Raw genomic sequence first — 18323 nt, 5'->3', positions numbered from 1 at the left:
TTTATCAAATCAACACATGCTCAATTTTTAAATACTTGTTTATTTTTGTATATTCATTTTGAAACTGTATAAAGCTGGGGGGGGGGGGGAGTTAGGTTTATCTGAAACCGTCAATAATAATATATATTCATACGTTCACCATCACAATTGCTTCTTTTGAGCAGATATTCTTCTTTCAGGAGACAAGGAAAGAAAACCAAATATATTTTTTCTTTTAATTTGCTTCTTGAAAACCTCTAATATAAATATATGTATATTTCTTAAAAGTCACTTTTAACTTACATGTGTCTGAATGATGAATGTTGAATTCCCAAGACTAGAATTTCTTGGTTCAAAGAGTTTCACAAAGCTTTTACTGCCAGTACATCACGACTTTCTCATCCTCCACTGAAACCTTAGATATCTGTACCTATTGATATAAACAGAGGCATTACTGTTCTTCTCTATCAATGGATTCTTAGACAGGGATGCTAAAAGCCATGTTTGACAGGGTAAAGGATTCTGTGAATGAAGCAAAACAGTGCCTCCCCATCCATGAGAAAAATTTACAAACACACAGGAAAGTTTTATTCTTTATTGATATGTGATTTTGTAAAAATGCAAGCAAATCTTCATATAAAAAGTTCATAAAAGAGATTTCATCAAAATTCAGATCTGTATGTACAATTCACTCAGCAGTATCTATAACAAAAACATTGAGCAGAAATGTCAACAGCAGCATATCATACAACAAACTTCCATCATTTATACTTCACAATACATACTGTAGCACCCAGCAATATGGCAGAATACTCAAAACTCAAAATTTTCAAGAAAATGTTTTTCATCTCATACACTGAATGCGCCTGACTTGGCTAAATGATTTAATAGTTAAGATTTTATTTCCATATATTGCCGTATATCCTAGTATAACTGCAGTGGGTGGTCCCAGCTGAAGATTATCATTGTTATCTTGTCCATCAGGAAAGATTTACAATCTAGAAAGAAAGGAAAATATTATATAGACATGAAGTGATACATTCTAAATCTCTATTGAAAGGATTCATGTTAATGATAAACTTTGAGCCTCCAGTACCAGACATAGAGACTGAACTGTATTTAGTTCTTGACAATAAATGGCTTCTGCCAAAGGTTCCCTTTCACTGAATGATAAGTCCCAGGCACAGTTCATACCTTTTACTTGTTCCATATCAAAGGAAACAGTTCCCACTTTCTGAAGTCTGGCATTATCGGAATCCTACACTGGAGGAAGGGCATTATCGGAATCCATACACTGGAGAAAGGGCATTATCGGAATCCATACACTGGAGGAAAATTGGAGGGTGATGATTTTAACGTGGGTGTTGGGGATAAGGTAGTCACTGAGATCGAATTCTAAGGTTTGTTCAGCATATTTTACAACATTAAAAAGAATAACACATTCAGGACGGAGAATTTGAGAAAGAAAAGTTTTGTGTCTTCAAAGATCACAAATTGTTTGTGTCAAACTTTCTTTGGCCACTGCGGAATCACAAGTCAAAATGAACACTGATGTGAAAGGTCACACATAAGAGGGGAGACAACTCTCCGATCGAATGGACTCTTGAGAATGTCTGTTAATTCCATGCTTTTTCTCAAATGTCTCTCGAGGTGTTAATCCTGTGTAATCCTTTTTATTGCTAGCACTATTGTCAGGTTTATGGGGAGGCCTTGCCCCCCTTCTGTCTGGTGGGGTGTTCAGTGTGGGTGGAAATGACGATGAGCGAGAGTATGGTAAAATATTTTTCTTCTGCTCATCTGAAATATAAAAAAGAAATCTATTTAGTCCAGTGAAAAGACTTTTTATCTGAAAATATAAAATTTTTGTGTTATTATACATCAATATAGAATATATTAAAATACATAAAATAAAATTTTGTTCGAAAAGAATACTGGGGATACAGAATCATACACTTCCAGTACATATTGAAATAAAATGTGGATAAAGTTAGCATGCTGCATTTGGTATATATGGTATATATCATGTATAAGAAATGGTCACTTTTATGAGGGTGTGCGTGTTTACCTGGAGCGTTACTGGGATGATTCATTTCTACATCACTCCCTCCCCGGCCGCTGTCACTGGTCGTCAAGTCCGTGGATGTGTCACTACTGCTGTCGTGGGAACCTTTTAGCAGATTATTCTGTAAAAATATGAAAATAATACAGAATATTCATTTCTCTCATGCCTTCACTTCAAAGTCTGATCAATTAAAACCACAGATAAAAGTATCTTCTAATTTTGTTTTTACAGTTTTTTTTATCCAGATATATATGCATAAAGTTCTCCTGCCAAGCTAAATTTTCACATATTTGAAGTTTGCTGGTTTTGATAAACCTTGTTAAAAACATTTTCTTGAATCCAAATAGCTTTTTTTAATCTACCTAACAAGACAAAAAACATCAAATAAATAAAGAATTCTAATGAATTCTGTGGTTTTTTCTCATGAACAAATTAATTTGAAGCTAAAAAAGCTAAGAAGATAACAACTTGTAGATGCAGTATTTATCCAGGCAGATAGTCATGGAGGATGGTAATTTTAGAAAAACAGGGAGATATGGGGGGTTAATTATACATACCCTCCTGAGCTAATTAGAAATGGAGGATATGATAGATACCAGAGACAGGTGTTGTACCTAAGCTTTCAGATCAAGCAACTGACCATTACAGATTTAATGATATCAAAACACACCCTTCCCACATTAAAACTGATTGAAAAACAACTACTTTTGTCAAGGTCATGCACCTAGAATCAAAACTACACAGCTCCTGCAATGCTTCTTGTGAATTTATTGGTTCTACTGCACACAAGTTTTATTGTCTGCCTTTTAGTTAAACAACATCTGTACCCTTTGTTACGATGACAACAAAATCTGCAATATGACCACCAGCAAATTATGGCAGCTACTTCATAAAATTAAAATTTCAAGGACAAAAATAACAAAAGACACATATTCAGTGGCTTTTTCCTCTCGGTTTTCAGTTCATTTAAATGGAATAGTACTCCAGAGAACTAATCAAGTGAAAGGGGATCTCTACTGATTAAAGTCAATGTTCAATTCTTCTCTAAACGTGTAATGTATCATTTCAGTTTTTGATGGCCATAGATCACATTTCCCATGGATTTGTGACAATTAATTGAGAGGGCTGGGGGAGTTTGTTTGTTCATTTACCTGGCTTAATGTGATCATTACTGCTGCAAGATGACCATTTACATTGAACTAAAGGGGAGGGGTACAATGGAAATCCCTGCTGGATTCTGGGGACAGGTCAGGAATTAAGGATTTTAATGGTCACCAAATTATAGGTGAAAATCAATACATCATTGCCCTAATTATCAGTTCTTACTGGACCCTCACAAAATGACAAACAGAGAATGACAATTTCTGCTTCAAAAAGTCTCTCCCATAGAATTTATTTGTTTAAAATTTTTTAGTCACACAAAATGAAACTTTCTTGACCAATATAGTAATTCTTTAAAGTACACTACTTGTTATTTGAGCATAATGACAAAATTTGTACAAAACTAAAGAGGAAAATAATTTGTTTTGAGGAGGAGGGTATGCTTCAATATTCTTTCTCTACATTTATACTGATTTTATTAAAATATCAGAAATTTCTTTGATACCTTTCTATCTGAGTTTGGGTTGATAAGGAACTGGCCAAACTGAAGCTGTTTTAATTTGTCCTCCTCTGGTCCTGGGTGGTACACATTGTAATTCTGCTGGGAATTAGAATGGAAATTTATTTAGTTTTTCTTTCCTAAATTAAACAAAGGCTTCACTATTTGTTAATTATTCAAAATGCACAACACTTCAGAGTTAATGCATATAAATTACTGCACACTGACATTACAATGGAGATGACAATGCACTCTTTGTATTTGTACATTGCACAGTCAGTTTTCATGTATCAATAATTCAAATATTTGAGAAAAAAGATAGCCTAACTTTGATGATGTATTGATTAAATTAACAGCAACTAACTTTATTCAAGAAACAGAATTGCAAATATAGGAGAATTGGTAACTTACTGAATTTTAATTTTTGAATCGTAAATAAAATTTCATTTATGGCTCGCTTTGAAGATATACATGTAAACTTATATTGTCAGAATCCATTTTTTGGGGTCACTAGTTAGAATTAAGGTATCTTACAGTTTTTTGAGATACATAGTTTTGCATATACTAATGGCAACTCAGAATGACAACTTAATAGAATGACCTCTATGTTCAATGGAAAAGAAACCTGAGAAATATGACTTTTTAAACTTTGACCAAAAAATGTTAATCACAAATTTGACGCAGCTAAACCAATTAAAAAATATCTTGATATTGGCATGTCACATCAAATCTGCACATGTAAGGCACAATGAATGTCCATTAGTCCATGGAATGAATCACCTACATGTAAAGAATCTTGTGTTACCTCTGGACTGGTCTTGACATATAGCATCAACTTACCAAGTTTAAATGAGACAAATTTTAATGAAGAAGGCCAAGCAATCAGAGATTTAAATTTCTCATCGCATTTCTGTATCCTATTTCAGTAAAGACAAAGGACAGATAGAAAGCCTAAACCATAGACGAGGACAAAAGATGTGACATAGAGGGGGGACAACAAAAACATATCCTAGTGTACCCCAAATCTGATACAAAATTAGTCATCAATTAATAATCTCTACTTCAAATTTTTAAACCACATAAATACTTTATTGTAAAATTAAAAAAAATGTTTAAGTGTGAGAAAATCAACAACTGATGAAATCTATCTGCAATGACCATTAACTAACTCTTTTTATCAAGGCCTGTTAGATAACTGTTAAAATCTGAAGATGACATTAAAAACCCATTTGTAGCATGCATGTAATTTGTGAAGAATGGGAATTTTCTACATTGTTAGACTGTGTTGAAAATACACAAAAATCTGAGTATTTCCCCTGGGGTCAGTCTTTAACACACACAAATCTGTGTCAAATATAACAAAAGAACTAGGGATAACAGTGACTTATCCAAAAATCTTGTCATTATGACTCGAGAGTCCGCTAGATTTACATAACTGATAACATACAAAATTCAGTGTTAGGGTGTCAATACAGGGGCATAGTACCACAGTATACAGACAGTTAACAGTCCAGAACAGGAGATACTATCATCATGTGTTACAGTGGCCACTTCTCTCCATTATTGTATCCCATTTCTCTCATGAATTCTCACAAATACGACCATTAACTAGGTTGCCGTGACTAAACGATGCTGATTTAATTCAATTTTGCGAATAAATCATATCTCAATGAATAACAATTACCATATCCAAGTAAAGAATTTCGCCAAAAGAAACAAACTAAATGGGCCATTTCTTATAACATTAATCCTGTTAAAATCAGTTCAATTTTTCAAATTTTGGATAATAATTTTAAAAGAAAAAGCATTTAAAATGAAGTCACAAGTCGAAACAAATCTTTTGAACCCACTTTTTGATGCACTGGAAGTGACAAGATGACATGCGCTGGTCCCCTAAATGAAATGTATGCAAGGTACCGTAAACCAACTTTTATTCGCGTGCGAGAAATATCTGTGAGTTTTGGGACCTACTTTAACTCGTGAATATTAAGCACCATGAACCATTTATTTTGCTTTGTATTTGTAGAGAATGTTTCCTCAGTTGCGAAAATTGTCACGGATTGATTTTAAACAGACTAATCGCGAATAAAAGATGACGCGAATAATAGCTGGTTTACAGTATTCTATGGAAGGATGTAAGAATTACCTGATCATCTACAATGGAATGGCCAGACATGTCCAGCGATTTGTCCAGTTCATCCTCTAGTGAGAAGCTGACTTCTTTCTTCTTCTTTTTGCTGAGTTGTTCTGGGAAGGTGTGAGGCTGGTTCTGGTAGTATCGCTTGTCTATTCCCTGGAACTGCTGTAAGTTACGTAGCTTCTCCTGTTCACTCTTTCTCTCCCGATTACGTCTGTCATTACGTTTGATTATGATGATGACAGTAATAAGGACTGTAGAGAAGAAAATGGTGATGATAACTACAATGACACAGATGACAACATATTTGCTGTTGGTATCCTCCTCAGAAAATGGCTGCATGGACACATTGGTGTGTGTGAGGGTAACTTCCAGCACACACATAGACGAAAGAGATGGCTCCCCTTGATCAGAAATTGAAATATTTAGTCTAAAAATGGAGTCTTTCTTAATGATAAATGTATTGTCATAGAAAAGTTCTCCTGAGTTTGGATCCAGTTTAAAAGTCCGATGACCATTTCCGCTAAGGATTCGGAAGGTGAGGTGACTATTTCTGCCACTGTCGGCATCATAAGCTTGGACGGTTGTAATGAGTGAGCCTGTTTTGGTTAAGTAAGGAAGACTGACTGTGTGGTTATACTCATCAGGGAAGACACACTTTGGTGGGTTGTCATTCACATCATCAACATGTACCCTCACATCCACACTTGTAGATAGAACTTGATTTCCCTGATCCCTTGCAGTCACTGTAAATGTATGGAGTCTTTTTGCTTCATAATTTAGGGGTTTCTTTGTGAAAATGCTCCCATCACTTCTAATGTCAAATGAATTGGATTCATCATTCACTTTGTATATAATCTGACCATTCAAGCCAGTATCCAGATCCATGGCATACACTGTGCCTACTTTAGTGTTGTTTAAGTTCTCTGGGACATGGAAGTTGTACCGAGTGACATTGAAACGTGGTGTATTGTCATTCACATCTTGAACATTTACAATTAGTGTGGTTGATCCAGTGAGAGGGGGGTTTCCTAGATCCACGGCCAGGACTTTGACTGAGATCTGAGGAGTGGCTTCCCTGTCTAGAGGTCGACTTGTGACAATAACTCCAGTACTGGCATCTATCTCCAATCCATAATCTCCATCCAATGCATATCTAATCACAGCATTCACTCCAGAGTCTTTGTCTTTAGCGAGAACCTCGGTTACTCTTGTTCCTGCTGATTTGTTCTCTTGGATGAATACCTGGTAGATTCTAGCGACAAACTTTGGTGCGTTATCGTTATCATCCACTATGTTGACAGTGAAGGATAGAGAGGATGACATGGATGGAGTTCCCTGATCCTGACAGGTGACAGTAACCAGATATGACTTAACTGTCTCGTAATCAAGGGAGGACTTGACCACTACTAAATATCCACTTGGTCCTATTGCTTGAAGTCCAAAAGCCACATTTGATATGGAACAGTCTACTTGACCATTTTGGCCTGGGTCTGAGTCAGACACTTTAATATGAGCTATGGAGACATCCTCCTTGGTTTCTTCTCTGACATTCACAGAATGGCTGCCATTGCCTCCCTCAAAGAAAGCGATTTCCATGGAAGGAGCATTGTTTCCAGCATCTAGGACACTAATTATGACTTTGGCTTGGGAGACTCGAGCTTCTGCACCATGATCAAAAGCTTCAATAAAGAATTCATATAAGTTTTGCTCTCCATAATTCAATGAAGAAGCCACTTGAATTTGTCCAGTCTGTGAATTAATACTGAATTTAGACCTGATAGCATCTAAATCAGACCTCATACTAAATCTATAAGAAACTCTTCCATTGTCCTGAATATCTCTATCAGTAGCAACGCACTGTAAAATATTAGTTCCAATGGTTATATTTTCTTGGACTGATGTATTGTAAGTAGTCTGGGTAAACACTGGTGAATTATCATTAATATCCTCAATATCTACATGAACAGTCAGGACCCCTACATTGGGAGGGGAGCCTCCGTCCAGAGCTCGAATGTTAAACTGGTAGTAGTCCTGCACTTCTCTGTCAAAGATCTGTTTTATAGCAACCCTGATAAAAAAGCTTCCGTCTAAAGATTTTGTAACATTTAGTCCAAAAGGCCCGTTTTTTGGTATGATCTCATAGGTCTGGACGGAGTTGATCCCTACATCTTTGTCTGTGGCACTGGGTATCTTGTATGAGGTTCCAATACTGCTATGTTCAGGAACAGCCAAACGTATAGAAGATGGTTCAAAAATTGGAGAATTATCATTTGTGTCCTGAATTATTACTTGAATGGAGAAAATTTTTGTGTAAGAGAAAACTTTGGATCTCACGGTAACAGTTAAATCCCTCTGACAATCTGCCTGGAAGTCACAGATACTCTCGCGATCTATCGATGTGTTTGTTTTAAGGTCACCAGAAATGTCTCCTATTTCAAACAAGTTGTCAGGATTGGCCAAAAATTGGTACCTTAAAGATTCAAATTGGTCTCTTGAAAGATTTGCAGCTAAGTTGAATGCATCCGGTATGCTTCCAACAGTGTGAAGTCGGGGAATACCTTCCTTAATCGTGAAAGTCACAAGATTCTGAGCAATAGCTTCAGTGAAAAGGCACAGCAGAATGAATAAAGTAGCCATGGTTGTCAGTCTTCTATCTTGTCATTTCTGAAATGATAAAAAAAAAAATCAGTTTTTCTATGAATTAAATGATCTGATGTTACAACGATTTTAATGTTAACAATCCCTCTCCAGAGTTTTTTTTTCTGTTTGAAAAAAAAAAATGATAGCTTAATAAAGCAAATACCAAGTGGAGTTAAGTCAGAGTGGCAGTGAAGTCAAACTGCTTTAGAACATCAGTGACACTTGGTTCAGACAAGAGTTAATTAGCTGATGAGCTCTCATGCTGATCAGGCAGAGACAAACCAGTGAACAGAGCATGGCCACATGTTACACTGGACACAATAGGGCCGGGTGTCTCAATATACCTGGCCCAGGTGTAGAGTCGGCCAGGTAGAGGCACACTGATACCATCTAAACCTACAACACTGATGAGTTTGATTGAATAATTCCTCTCCATTGATCAGCCCTGATCACAATCCAATTCCTCTTAATTGATTTAAAAGATTAAAAACATAGTTGGTGGTATTAACAATTCCTAAACATTTCTGTAAAACACCTGTGCACCTGTATCAGTCTGCAGGTTCTCTTGATGGGAAAATCTAAGCCCTTCCTTTGTTTTCACATGCTCTGGGAATTAAATTTTATTCTTCAATAATTAATGAATAATCAATCAGTTTTCATTGACCACCTAGACAATGCATGGTCATTGACACTGCTGTAAAGCAGGCAATTTCAATTTTATGGCAAATTTACCAAAGTGTGCTAGCTCTAATTATGATATCATATTCAGGAATAGAGCAATGTTTCCAGCTGCTGCAGCTTAATTATACTAACCTGTTGTTAATTAATCCAAATGGATAAAAAGTTACCGAATTATCTGTCTTCATATCAGTGTTATTTCCATAAGACTAACATCAAAAGTACTGGACATCTTTTTGACCATCATCCAAATCTGACCACTCAATGTTTTCTTACTATTTTACCAGACAATGGAAGACAAACAAAATATTTATCTTCCTTGGAGAGGCAACTTATCCCATTGTTGTTAGAAGAAAATTTGAAACTTATTAGGATTGTCCTCCAGGATTAAAATGGTCTGCTGAACGAGGAGTCCTTGCTACTAGTGCGGAGTCAATATTAACTTTTCCCTGAAGTACCCTCATTCTGCTCCTAAGTGGCTGGGGTCCCCCACCATCCCTCTCCTAAGGGTGTCCAGGCATTTAATAATCTTTTCATTCTACACTTCATGCTTATTGCTTATTTACAAATTTTCCCTGAAGATGTGTTGTTCAACATCTTCCTTTGTCCACCTAATGACCACAAACTGGACATTTTCACACCAGAGTACTGCAAGGCATTAGTGACTAAACACTGTTTATATTAAAGCAAGTAATATAATATTCTATTAATGGATTCCAATCTCTCCTCTGCTAATATTTTATTATTAAATCTTAAATCTAAATGAAGTTGACAAATGCATTTTAATTGTGTGAAATTAGAAATTGATTCATCCTCGAAGTGTTTTAAATGTATATCAAAATTTTATTTAAAAAGAAAAGTGTATGTAAACACAACAGCTAAATGTGGAAACATTGACTCTCGAGTTTTTTTCAGGATTATGTCAGTTCCTTTGGGTTTTTTTTTTTTTTGGTTTCCTGACCTTACCTAAATGACCCTTGATTTGACCCCTGGCCTATTGCTGTCCATACCAGAGAACATTAATTCACCATAAGTCACAAAAATGACAATTCTGTCAGAACCCTTGGGGACCAAGGACCATTTATCAGCCCTGTCAAGCCACTAGAACATTAATTGATACTTATGGTCACACAATTTAATTAGTGCACTGCCCATTACACAACAGATATCAAAAGCTGCATACGCCACTTCCCATTGCAAAGGGGAAGTAACCCTCTCTGTAGCTTTTGGGTAACTTCCCTTTTCAAACTCGGAGAACCATTTGTGCTCAATAATTTTGCATCTTATTAAAAGAATTTTTTTTCAACGATTTGACAAACTCAATTTAAAAAAAAGTAGTAGGAAAAAATATGGGAATTTTTTTTGGATCATTTACAGAACTGGTGTTAAAAAAAAGCATTTTAAATACTTGTGTACCATACTTGTTATCTCTCTGTAAATTACAATACTAATTCATAAAATGATCTTGTTACATTTGAATTAAATGATAATTTTTATTATTTTAAATAACATCAAAACAACACAAAAAACTTTGAATGCTAGTCTACTTTTTATGTTAAAATCTAGCTGCTTTATTCCTTCAAGTATGTTCCATAATGAAAAAGATAATTAACTTAGAAAAAAAACTGTTATAAAAATAATTTTACCTTTATTATTTTTCCAAGAATTTTTTTTTCCACTTTGGAAAAAAAATTCCAAGTTAAAATATTCCTGATCACTGCTTGTTTTAAACCAAGGTAACATTAAAGAAATTCATTATGAAGATATATCCCTTCTCCAGAATGATAAATAATGTCCATACTTGAACCAACACAGGTAAAAACAAAAGATCTTTTGGTCTATTTAACTGCCATTATAAACCTTCCCTCTCTCTGAGCTGGGCGACTCACTGATCCATTCCCATCATCCATCACTTCTAACGTAAAGAATCGCTCCATCCCTGATTAGTAATTTCCTCAAATATCCACCAAATTTTAATTTCATTGTAGTTTTTCACAATTTGGAAAAATAGACCCAAAATGCTTAATTCTTCCTTTTTGATATTTCAAATAAATTAGTTCTATCTACCAAATATTGACCATTACTCAAACTAATAAAGAATGAAAAATTTTAAAAATTCCTGTTCTATGACACATGGTGTCAGCATAAATAATGACTGCACTGATTATAAAGTAGCAACCCCGGATACCTTTCTCTCCATATTACCCAGAGACCAAACACCCCGTGTTAATTCAAACTCATACAGATAAGATAGAGATTGAGGCTTATTGTCAATACAGTCTTAATGACATCAAAGCTGGACCCTGGCAATGGCGAAATATGGGGATTTGTAATAAATTGTCCCTCCATTAATAGCGTGATTCAAATCCTGCCAAACTTTGAATGAGGGTCCAATATGGCACCAATAAATGCCCCTAATATCAGCCCATTTATAATTCTATCCAAATATATAGACTACAACTTTTTATGATATTGACAAAGCCTAAGTTTCAATGTAACGATAAAAGATAACTCACCCCCATAAAAAGAGGAGACCACTCTATCCGATAAAATCTTCACAAAATATCTTAAAAGGGGAAATAACTTCAGAGAATTCCCACCTTTCGTTATTGTTACTGCAGCAATTAAAGCCCTGTGTTAATTGCCAGAGCTGTCACAGGTTGACGTAGTTCCATCCCCTTGAAGTAAAACCAAAGCTTTACGACATGCAGGTGAGGATGGGACAAACAGTCCGTTTCACTGACCAACGGCCATAATCTTCACACCAGTAGCTTTAATGACACATCGTACATCTTAATAATTCTCTCTAAAGGACACTCCAAACAAACACTTCATCAAATCATAATCAGCCCTATCAAAACCTCACAACAAAGGGACTTCAATACTGTACAGAATCCTACCGGAATCTACAGAATATCTATAATTTATAACAGTGTTAAAGTAATGCAGTCTGTGGACATGAAAGTCCTGTATCAAATGAATGCACATTTACTAAGTGGTTCAGTATGTATATGAAAAGAGTTTATTTTAGTTATAAAAAAATAATTATCTCCATCCATTACTTTGGTTAAAAATTGAATTAAAAAAAAACATGTTTAATATTGCATATTCATATTTTAAAAATTTCTCACAGATTAAATAAAAATGAAAATTAAAGCATTGTGTGTATTATAATAGTGATTCTTTAGTTCCTTACAGAATAAAAAAAATAAATAAAATAATTAATTCATAAATATAGAATTCAGCTATCATAATTTAATTCATGAAATGCTAAAATATTAATTGTTAGAAAATATAATTCCATAACAATATTATATTTATTTCTTATATTTTCTCTAGCATAGGAGCTAAATTTTTTTCCATCTTTCAATGTAAAACAATTAGAGATATATATTGTCTTCTTATTTTTTGAACATGCAACAACAGTAAACATAAAAACAGAATCCTTTATCAATCTCAAAATTAAAAATAAAATTGTCATTATTTCTTTTTATTAAACATACATTGTAATCAAGTTCACTATACCTTTAAATTATGTAAAATCCCAAAAAGCTTGTGAAGTAAGCAGCGAAACAGAAACAAATGAGCTTGTGGAAGATGTCCCATAATTCATAGCAGTTTAACGGAGAACTGACAATGTGACAGCTCAGTGATGAAGCTCTATGGTCAGGTGTGTGAAATAGGTCATCAGATCTGACCCTCATTAACTACCACCTCTTATAAATGTAGACGTAATCTAATGACAAGAAAAGACTAGAAAACTTATACCCAGTGTTCCTCAGTCTGCATGGAGCTTTATTAGAATTACACAACATTCTGAAGTGAGGTGCTAGATTGGAACTGCTAGTCCTTAATTCTCCATTAGGTGAGAAAATGATTAGGATTTTACACACCTTAAGTTAGAAATTAAAAACAGGGAATTCTACAGACCTCACTGAGATTAAAGGTAAATTTTTCTCAAATTAGGCCTATCTAATTCTACAAATGTGTTATAAATTCACCTTACCAGAGGATCAGCTATATAAAGCCATCAGCTTTTACTGTGACTCCACAGGTGACTAAAAAAGGGTCCAGGTAGGAATCAACACTTTAGAACTCCCCTCAAAAATAAGACACTGAATAGGGTCTACACCCCAGACAACATGTAGTCAGGCATGCACAAAAATTCAAAATCTGCATGTCGACTTCCATGTTTGATAATACAGGGGCACTAATTACCTGTACATAAGTGACATCTGCAAACAAGTCTAATAAAACTGCCAGTCCTTTCTCCCTCCAAATGGTCAGTCACAAAGAACAAGACTGCTTAATTAATTAGTCAACCATCATAAACAACAGACTTAAGCAGGTAAGTATCTGTTTTATAATACAAGAGAATCAGAAATAAAGGCTGTCAAGAGCCTCCCCCATACAACTCAGCATCACACAGACATCATAAACACAGGATCGTTAACATAATTTTAAATGATAATTTTCATCATGTGGTTTTATAAACCATAAATATCTTAGTCTGAACACAATTGGACAGTATAATTGAGTGCCGTAAAGATTAACAATATTTAATTTCAATTTTTCATCATAATATTCTAATGAAGAATATCATCAAGGTAAAAATAATATCTTTATAATAATTTTGAATTTAAAAATTACATCAAGGAAATGTAATTGCATTAATGACACATGTACATGAATTAAAAAAAAAAAGAATATGTTTTTAATTCTTGTGTTTACAATTCTCAAATCAAAATCAGAACTCACCAAGCAAGCAACTGTTTCTATGAAGAATCAAGACATATGAATTCCAAAACTTTTAAGGAGACTTTTCATGTAGAAGATCTGAGACTTTGAAGATTGCATCAAACCCTGTCAAGTGGCTTCAGTCCTTGTGTGTGCTGTTTGATTGCAAACTTCACACCTATAGCACACCTGAGATTAGCTTGCTAACATATCTGTTGTTTTTTCAATGATTGGTAAATAAACATAGATAACCTATAATCAAAGCTTCACACTGGTCACAATGCTGTCTATGATAACATTATACAGACATCAAAGCTGGAGACCAGGCCAGTGATGAAGACCTCTCACCTGTATCTCACCTGTGTCAGGGCTGATTTACTGAACACACAAATCCTCTTGTTTCCTTGTTACAAGATCCTCAAAGACCCAATGAAACTTTATCATTTATGGTAATCCTCAAAACTATGCCACAGAAACCAAGATTTTATCTTTCATCACAAAAATCACAAGAATTAGCATCCTATACTAGCTAGAGAGGTACTTGATCAGGGTTGATACCTGTAGAAGTCTGTGGCTATTTTAGAAGTTCTGTGGTAAGGGATCCAGTCAGAAGCCCCCCGCTCTACTTAACAAGTCACCTACAGCTTAAGCCGATGACAGAGGACGCCAGTCACTTCATTATTATGTCAGCTACTCTCCTTATTAAGGAGGTCAATATTTGTTTAAAATCTTCAACGAGTTTACCTACACTGTGTAATGACAAGGTATTCCAGATATACAGATTATGGAACTCTTCTCTCAGTGGGTATGGAGAGAGATCAGATAGTCAACATTCAAGTCCAAAGCTATGTCTCATTAACAAAAATTATCTTCTTTTTAAATAAAATGACCACTTGGCATATATTATTCTAGATCCCCAAAATCCCATTAAAAAAAGGCATCAGGTGACTGAGATGACTATTGCTTAAATAAAATATTTGCATATCTTATCAAATTTTCAAATATTAAATGGAATAACTTTCATATGGAGAAATTTTTACCACATCAAATGAAAAGTTTTGCTAGAATTTAAAACATGCAGCCAAAAACAGAGATGAGAAAGTTTTGCCCAGATAGGAAACATTGGGTGTCTTCAGCTGATTCAAATTATAGGCCCATTGAATGTTTGCCCAAAGATATACCTTAATCCCTATGTAGAGATCATTTTTCAAAATCTTAAATCATTTCAAAACATCAAATATATTTATAATACAGTTTTAATCGGAGACATTTTTTCAAGTTAAACTTGTCTTTGGTGTGAGAGCTTGCCAATTAAATGAAAGCAGTAAGTAAATATTGACGAGTTGATCCCAGAAATAAGAGAAGGAGGGTCAATATTTGGCTGGATAAAAAGAAAAAAGGTTTGTAACAAATTGATCTCTTTAAATCTCCGAGCAAACTTGTCACAGGAAATCGTCCAATGAAAATGGTTCCCTTTACAAACACAATCAGTTCTTGTCATAACTGAAGGATGACAAAAGTTTGGGAGAAGAGTCAGATTTCTAAGTTTACAAGGAGCCCCGGGACCAAAAAGAAAACTTCTGGCTTAAAACCCTCTTAGGAATTTTCTCAATAAACTCTTAAAGTTTTTACCACTTGACTAAACATACAGTTAATAGACAGGCTTTTTTTAATGCACTCACTAAATATCTCAAATGCCGTTTGTAATGAGGCTAATGATTATATCAAAAGAACAACGCTTACTTTTATCTCTGTTGAGGTTGTCTAATTATCAAAAATAAATAAGATCATATTTCCCTTCTAAATTTACCTCTGCATGAATAAATGCTTTTAATGTCGTACTTTATACATTATCATGTAAAAGAAAATGAAAACTCCCAGAATTAATGTCTAATATCTTCTTAATGACCTGCCCTCTTAGTTTTAGGAAAATTAACAGATTAAATGAAGAACTTTCTTCTAATAAAAAATAAAGAATGTTTACCTGAAAAACAAAACTCCTTAGTGCACTTTATGTACAAACTGTGTACTGTCTGAGCATAAATGAAAAATTTGTATTTACACACAGAAAAGAACAAGAAAGTCAAGAGTGACTCTTGAAATTTTAACAACTCCGTTATCTTGTAGCTGATCACTTTACGTAGCTGATGGTGTAAAATGACTACAGACTGACCCCAGGTATACACTTCTGTCTTTGATGCTTCATTTTAAACTCATCATGCAAAATGACTCCATCTCCAGGACCACTTAGGAAAAAATATTCAGAACCTGATAATTCTCAAGAGTATTCAGAGGTTACTAAAATGTAATCTCAAAGATTTCTCTCTTGTAAACCCTTTCTCTTCCTTACCTTACAGACTCAGAAGGTAAATTCAGGTAATGGATCCAAATAATGTAATCAGTGTGGTCATTAAAAATGAATTTAAAAATAATGTAACATGCAGATCACTCCACTAAATGTACTGCACCTTTAGACACTTCTCTTTATATATTCGATGAGGACATCACGCTTTGTTAGTTTTCCCCACTCAATGACATTAAAAATACCCCTATTTCATTTTAAATGAAAAAATAATGAGAAAGAAGAAGCCAAATAAGCAATCCCGACCTGACGTTTCTAATAAAACTTTGGTAAGTTACATGACAACTTTAATCCCCTACCTTTGTAGGCCCTATACTGTCTAACCACTGGATATATTGCATGAACTACTGGGTTAATCCCAGGAAGATGCAGCGGTATATTGGAAGTCCTTGGACCTAGTGTAACAAATCCAAAAAATATAGAGTTGCAGATTTTAATACAATTTTAGGGACCTCCCACTGCATTGAATAATTGGAAGAGAAGCAACTTGATGCCACTATCAGACAAATCATGGACTGACGGCTCATTGACTAAATACACAGGCATCAGCGGTCCAAAAGTTTACCCCTTATCTACCCCAAAAGATTTTATCCCAGATCTGATTGTTGTTAAATTTTTCACTGATTCCCCACAATAAAAAACAGAAACTTTAATTGAAAGCATGCAAGAAAATCATTGAGATAATTGATTTATCATGAGATTATAGCGATGGAAAGATATTTGCATTAGACACCCCCTATTAAAGCTGCTATTGTTTTGACTTTGAGAAAGTCATTTTCTGCTCCCTAAACTAAAACGTTCCTCTGACCATTTGACCCACACTAAGAGCACATCAGTTCTCAATATGAGTTTTCCCTTCATCTTCTAATGTAAACTTCTTTACTTTTCACATGGAACAATATTGTAGGAACACAGACTAATTCAACACTACCACATGCATTGTCATAAATAGATAACAAATGCTGAAAAGTGATTACTTTTGTAAGCACAAAGGGGGCCAAACTTCTGAGCAAATGATGTATTATATTTCAGTGTTTGTTTTTGTGAATTGTTATTGCGGGATGGAGGCTAATTTTCTGAGTGAATATGATGTATGGATATGAAACAGCTTGGTCCACAAAGCAACTGAAGTGGTTATAACATTAACTAAACAGCTGCCAGGCATGAAACAAAATAAAATTAAACAGTGCCTACTCTAAACAAAAACAGGTTCAATAAATAAATAAAATTAAAAAAAAAAACCTTAGAGTAAAATAATTTAGAAAACTTACTTCAAACAATGTAATTCATCCATGTACTCCAGAAATGTGAAGAAAAATAAGAATTTCCAACAAACTTAGTCACACCAATTGTGTTTAATGTGGTGGAAATTAATTTTAATGTGTTCAGCCTACACGATAAAACTATTAAACAAATCCCCCTTCTATAAAACCATCATGTACTACATCCTAATTACTCGTGTCCACATGATCTGGGGGCTAGCCCTATCTATCAGATAAGGAAATCTCATTTTTCACTCTCAAAAATCCAGATTTTTCAGAAAACTTAGATTCTACAGTGAAGTACCTTAGGCCAGAGGTTGACATGCTTGAGAAAAAGCCATTTCTCAATTTCAAAGGAAACTCTTAACTAGAACAGGTTTGGAATAATCTATAAGATAAACTCTGAACATGTTTACCAAATCTTGTCATCATTTGATGAATAATTTTTTGGCCTCTTGTAAATATGGTGATATCAGTAAGTATGCAGACATACTTTCTAAAAATTGTAGCCTCTGACATCAAAGGATACATTGTCTACAGGGGATTTTCTACAGCACAGGACAAATTCTTATTTCATAGACTTATCTTTCGAGCAATCAGAAATTAAAAGTGTCTCTCCAAAAATAATTTTTCCATATTAAAATAATTCAATCCAGAGATATGCTATATTATCTTAATAATTATCTTTTTCTCAGATTTTCATGATTTAAAGAAATTTAAAACCTACTGACATAGAACATATTAACACTAAAAAATCTTGTAAGATTTTGATCAAAATCTATAATTTATAGATAAAGATAATTCTGGAGATAATTAAGACAGAATAGAAAAAAATGTGTGGCAAATGTTTAGTTTCTCTGCAC

The 18323-nt window shown here is 34.4% G+C and overlaps 1 protein-coding gene across 2 annotated transcripts; it reads right to left on the bottom strand.

The window, feature by feature from the left end:
* Positions 1–560: 560 nt before the first annotated feature.
* On the bottom strand, positions 561–17657 carry LOC133172897 (protocadherin gamma-A5-like). Of its 2 annotated transcripts, XM_061307730.1 has the most exons (7): positions 17470–17657; positions 5788–8445; positions 3648–3743; positions 2045–2162; positions 1304–1776; positions 1174–1242; positions 561–977 (listed from the first exon to the last, which is right to left on the bottom strand). In XM_061307730.1, exons 2-5 carry the CDS (start codon positions 8416–8418, stop codon positions 1541–1543), a joined length of 3081 nt encoding a protein of 1026 aa, XP_061163714.1. In that variant the 5' UTR covers positions 8419–8445; positions 17470–17657; the 3' UTR covers positions 561–977; positions 1174–1242; positions 1304–1540. The 2 variants fall into 2 exon arrangements, with proteins under 2 accessions (XP_061163714.1, XP_061163713.1); XM_061307729.1 differs by lacking the exon at positions 17470–17657 and adding an exon at positions 13101–13236 and having other exon boundaries at positions 1174–1776.
* Between the last annotated feature and the right edge of the window lie 666 nt (positions 17658–18323).

The sequence above is a fragment of the Saccostrea echinata genome, unplaced genomic scaffold (assembly GCF_033153115.1).
Source record: "Saccostrea echinata isolate AGI-Se365-2 ecotype Australia unplaced genomic scaffold, CSIRO_AGI_Sech_v1 ptg000056l, whole genome shotgun sequence".
NCBI classification, from domain to species: Eukaryota; Metazoa; Mollusca; class Bivalvia; order Ostreida; family Ostreidae; genus Saccostrea; species Saccostrea echinata.
Note: the sequence above shows the minus strand (reverse complement) of the source record. Positions and strands in the feature narration are given on the sequence as shown.

What these genes read in the sequence shown, in the direction of transcription:
- LOC133172897 (XM_061307730.1), bottom strand. Translation starts at nt 8,418, where the DNA reads ATGGCTACTTTATTCATTCTGCTGTGCCTTTTCACTGAAGCTATTGCT. An exon ending in ATTCCATTGTAGATGATCAG is followed by an intron (nt 3,744 to 5,787) that starts GTAATTCTTACA and finishes TCTAATTCCCAG; the next exon opens with CAGAATTACAATGTGTACCA. An exon ending in TCATCCCAGTAACGCTCCAG is followed by an intron (nt 1,777 to 2,044) that starts GTAAACACGCAC and finishes TTTATATTTCAG; the next exon opens with ATGAGCAGAAGAAAAATATT.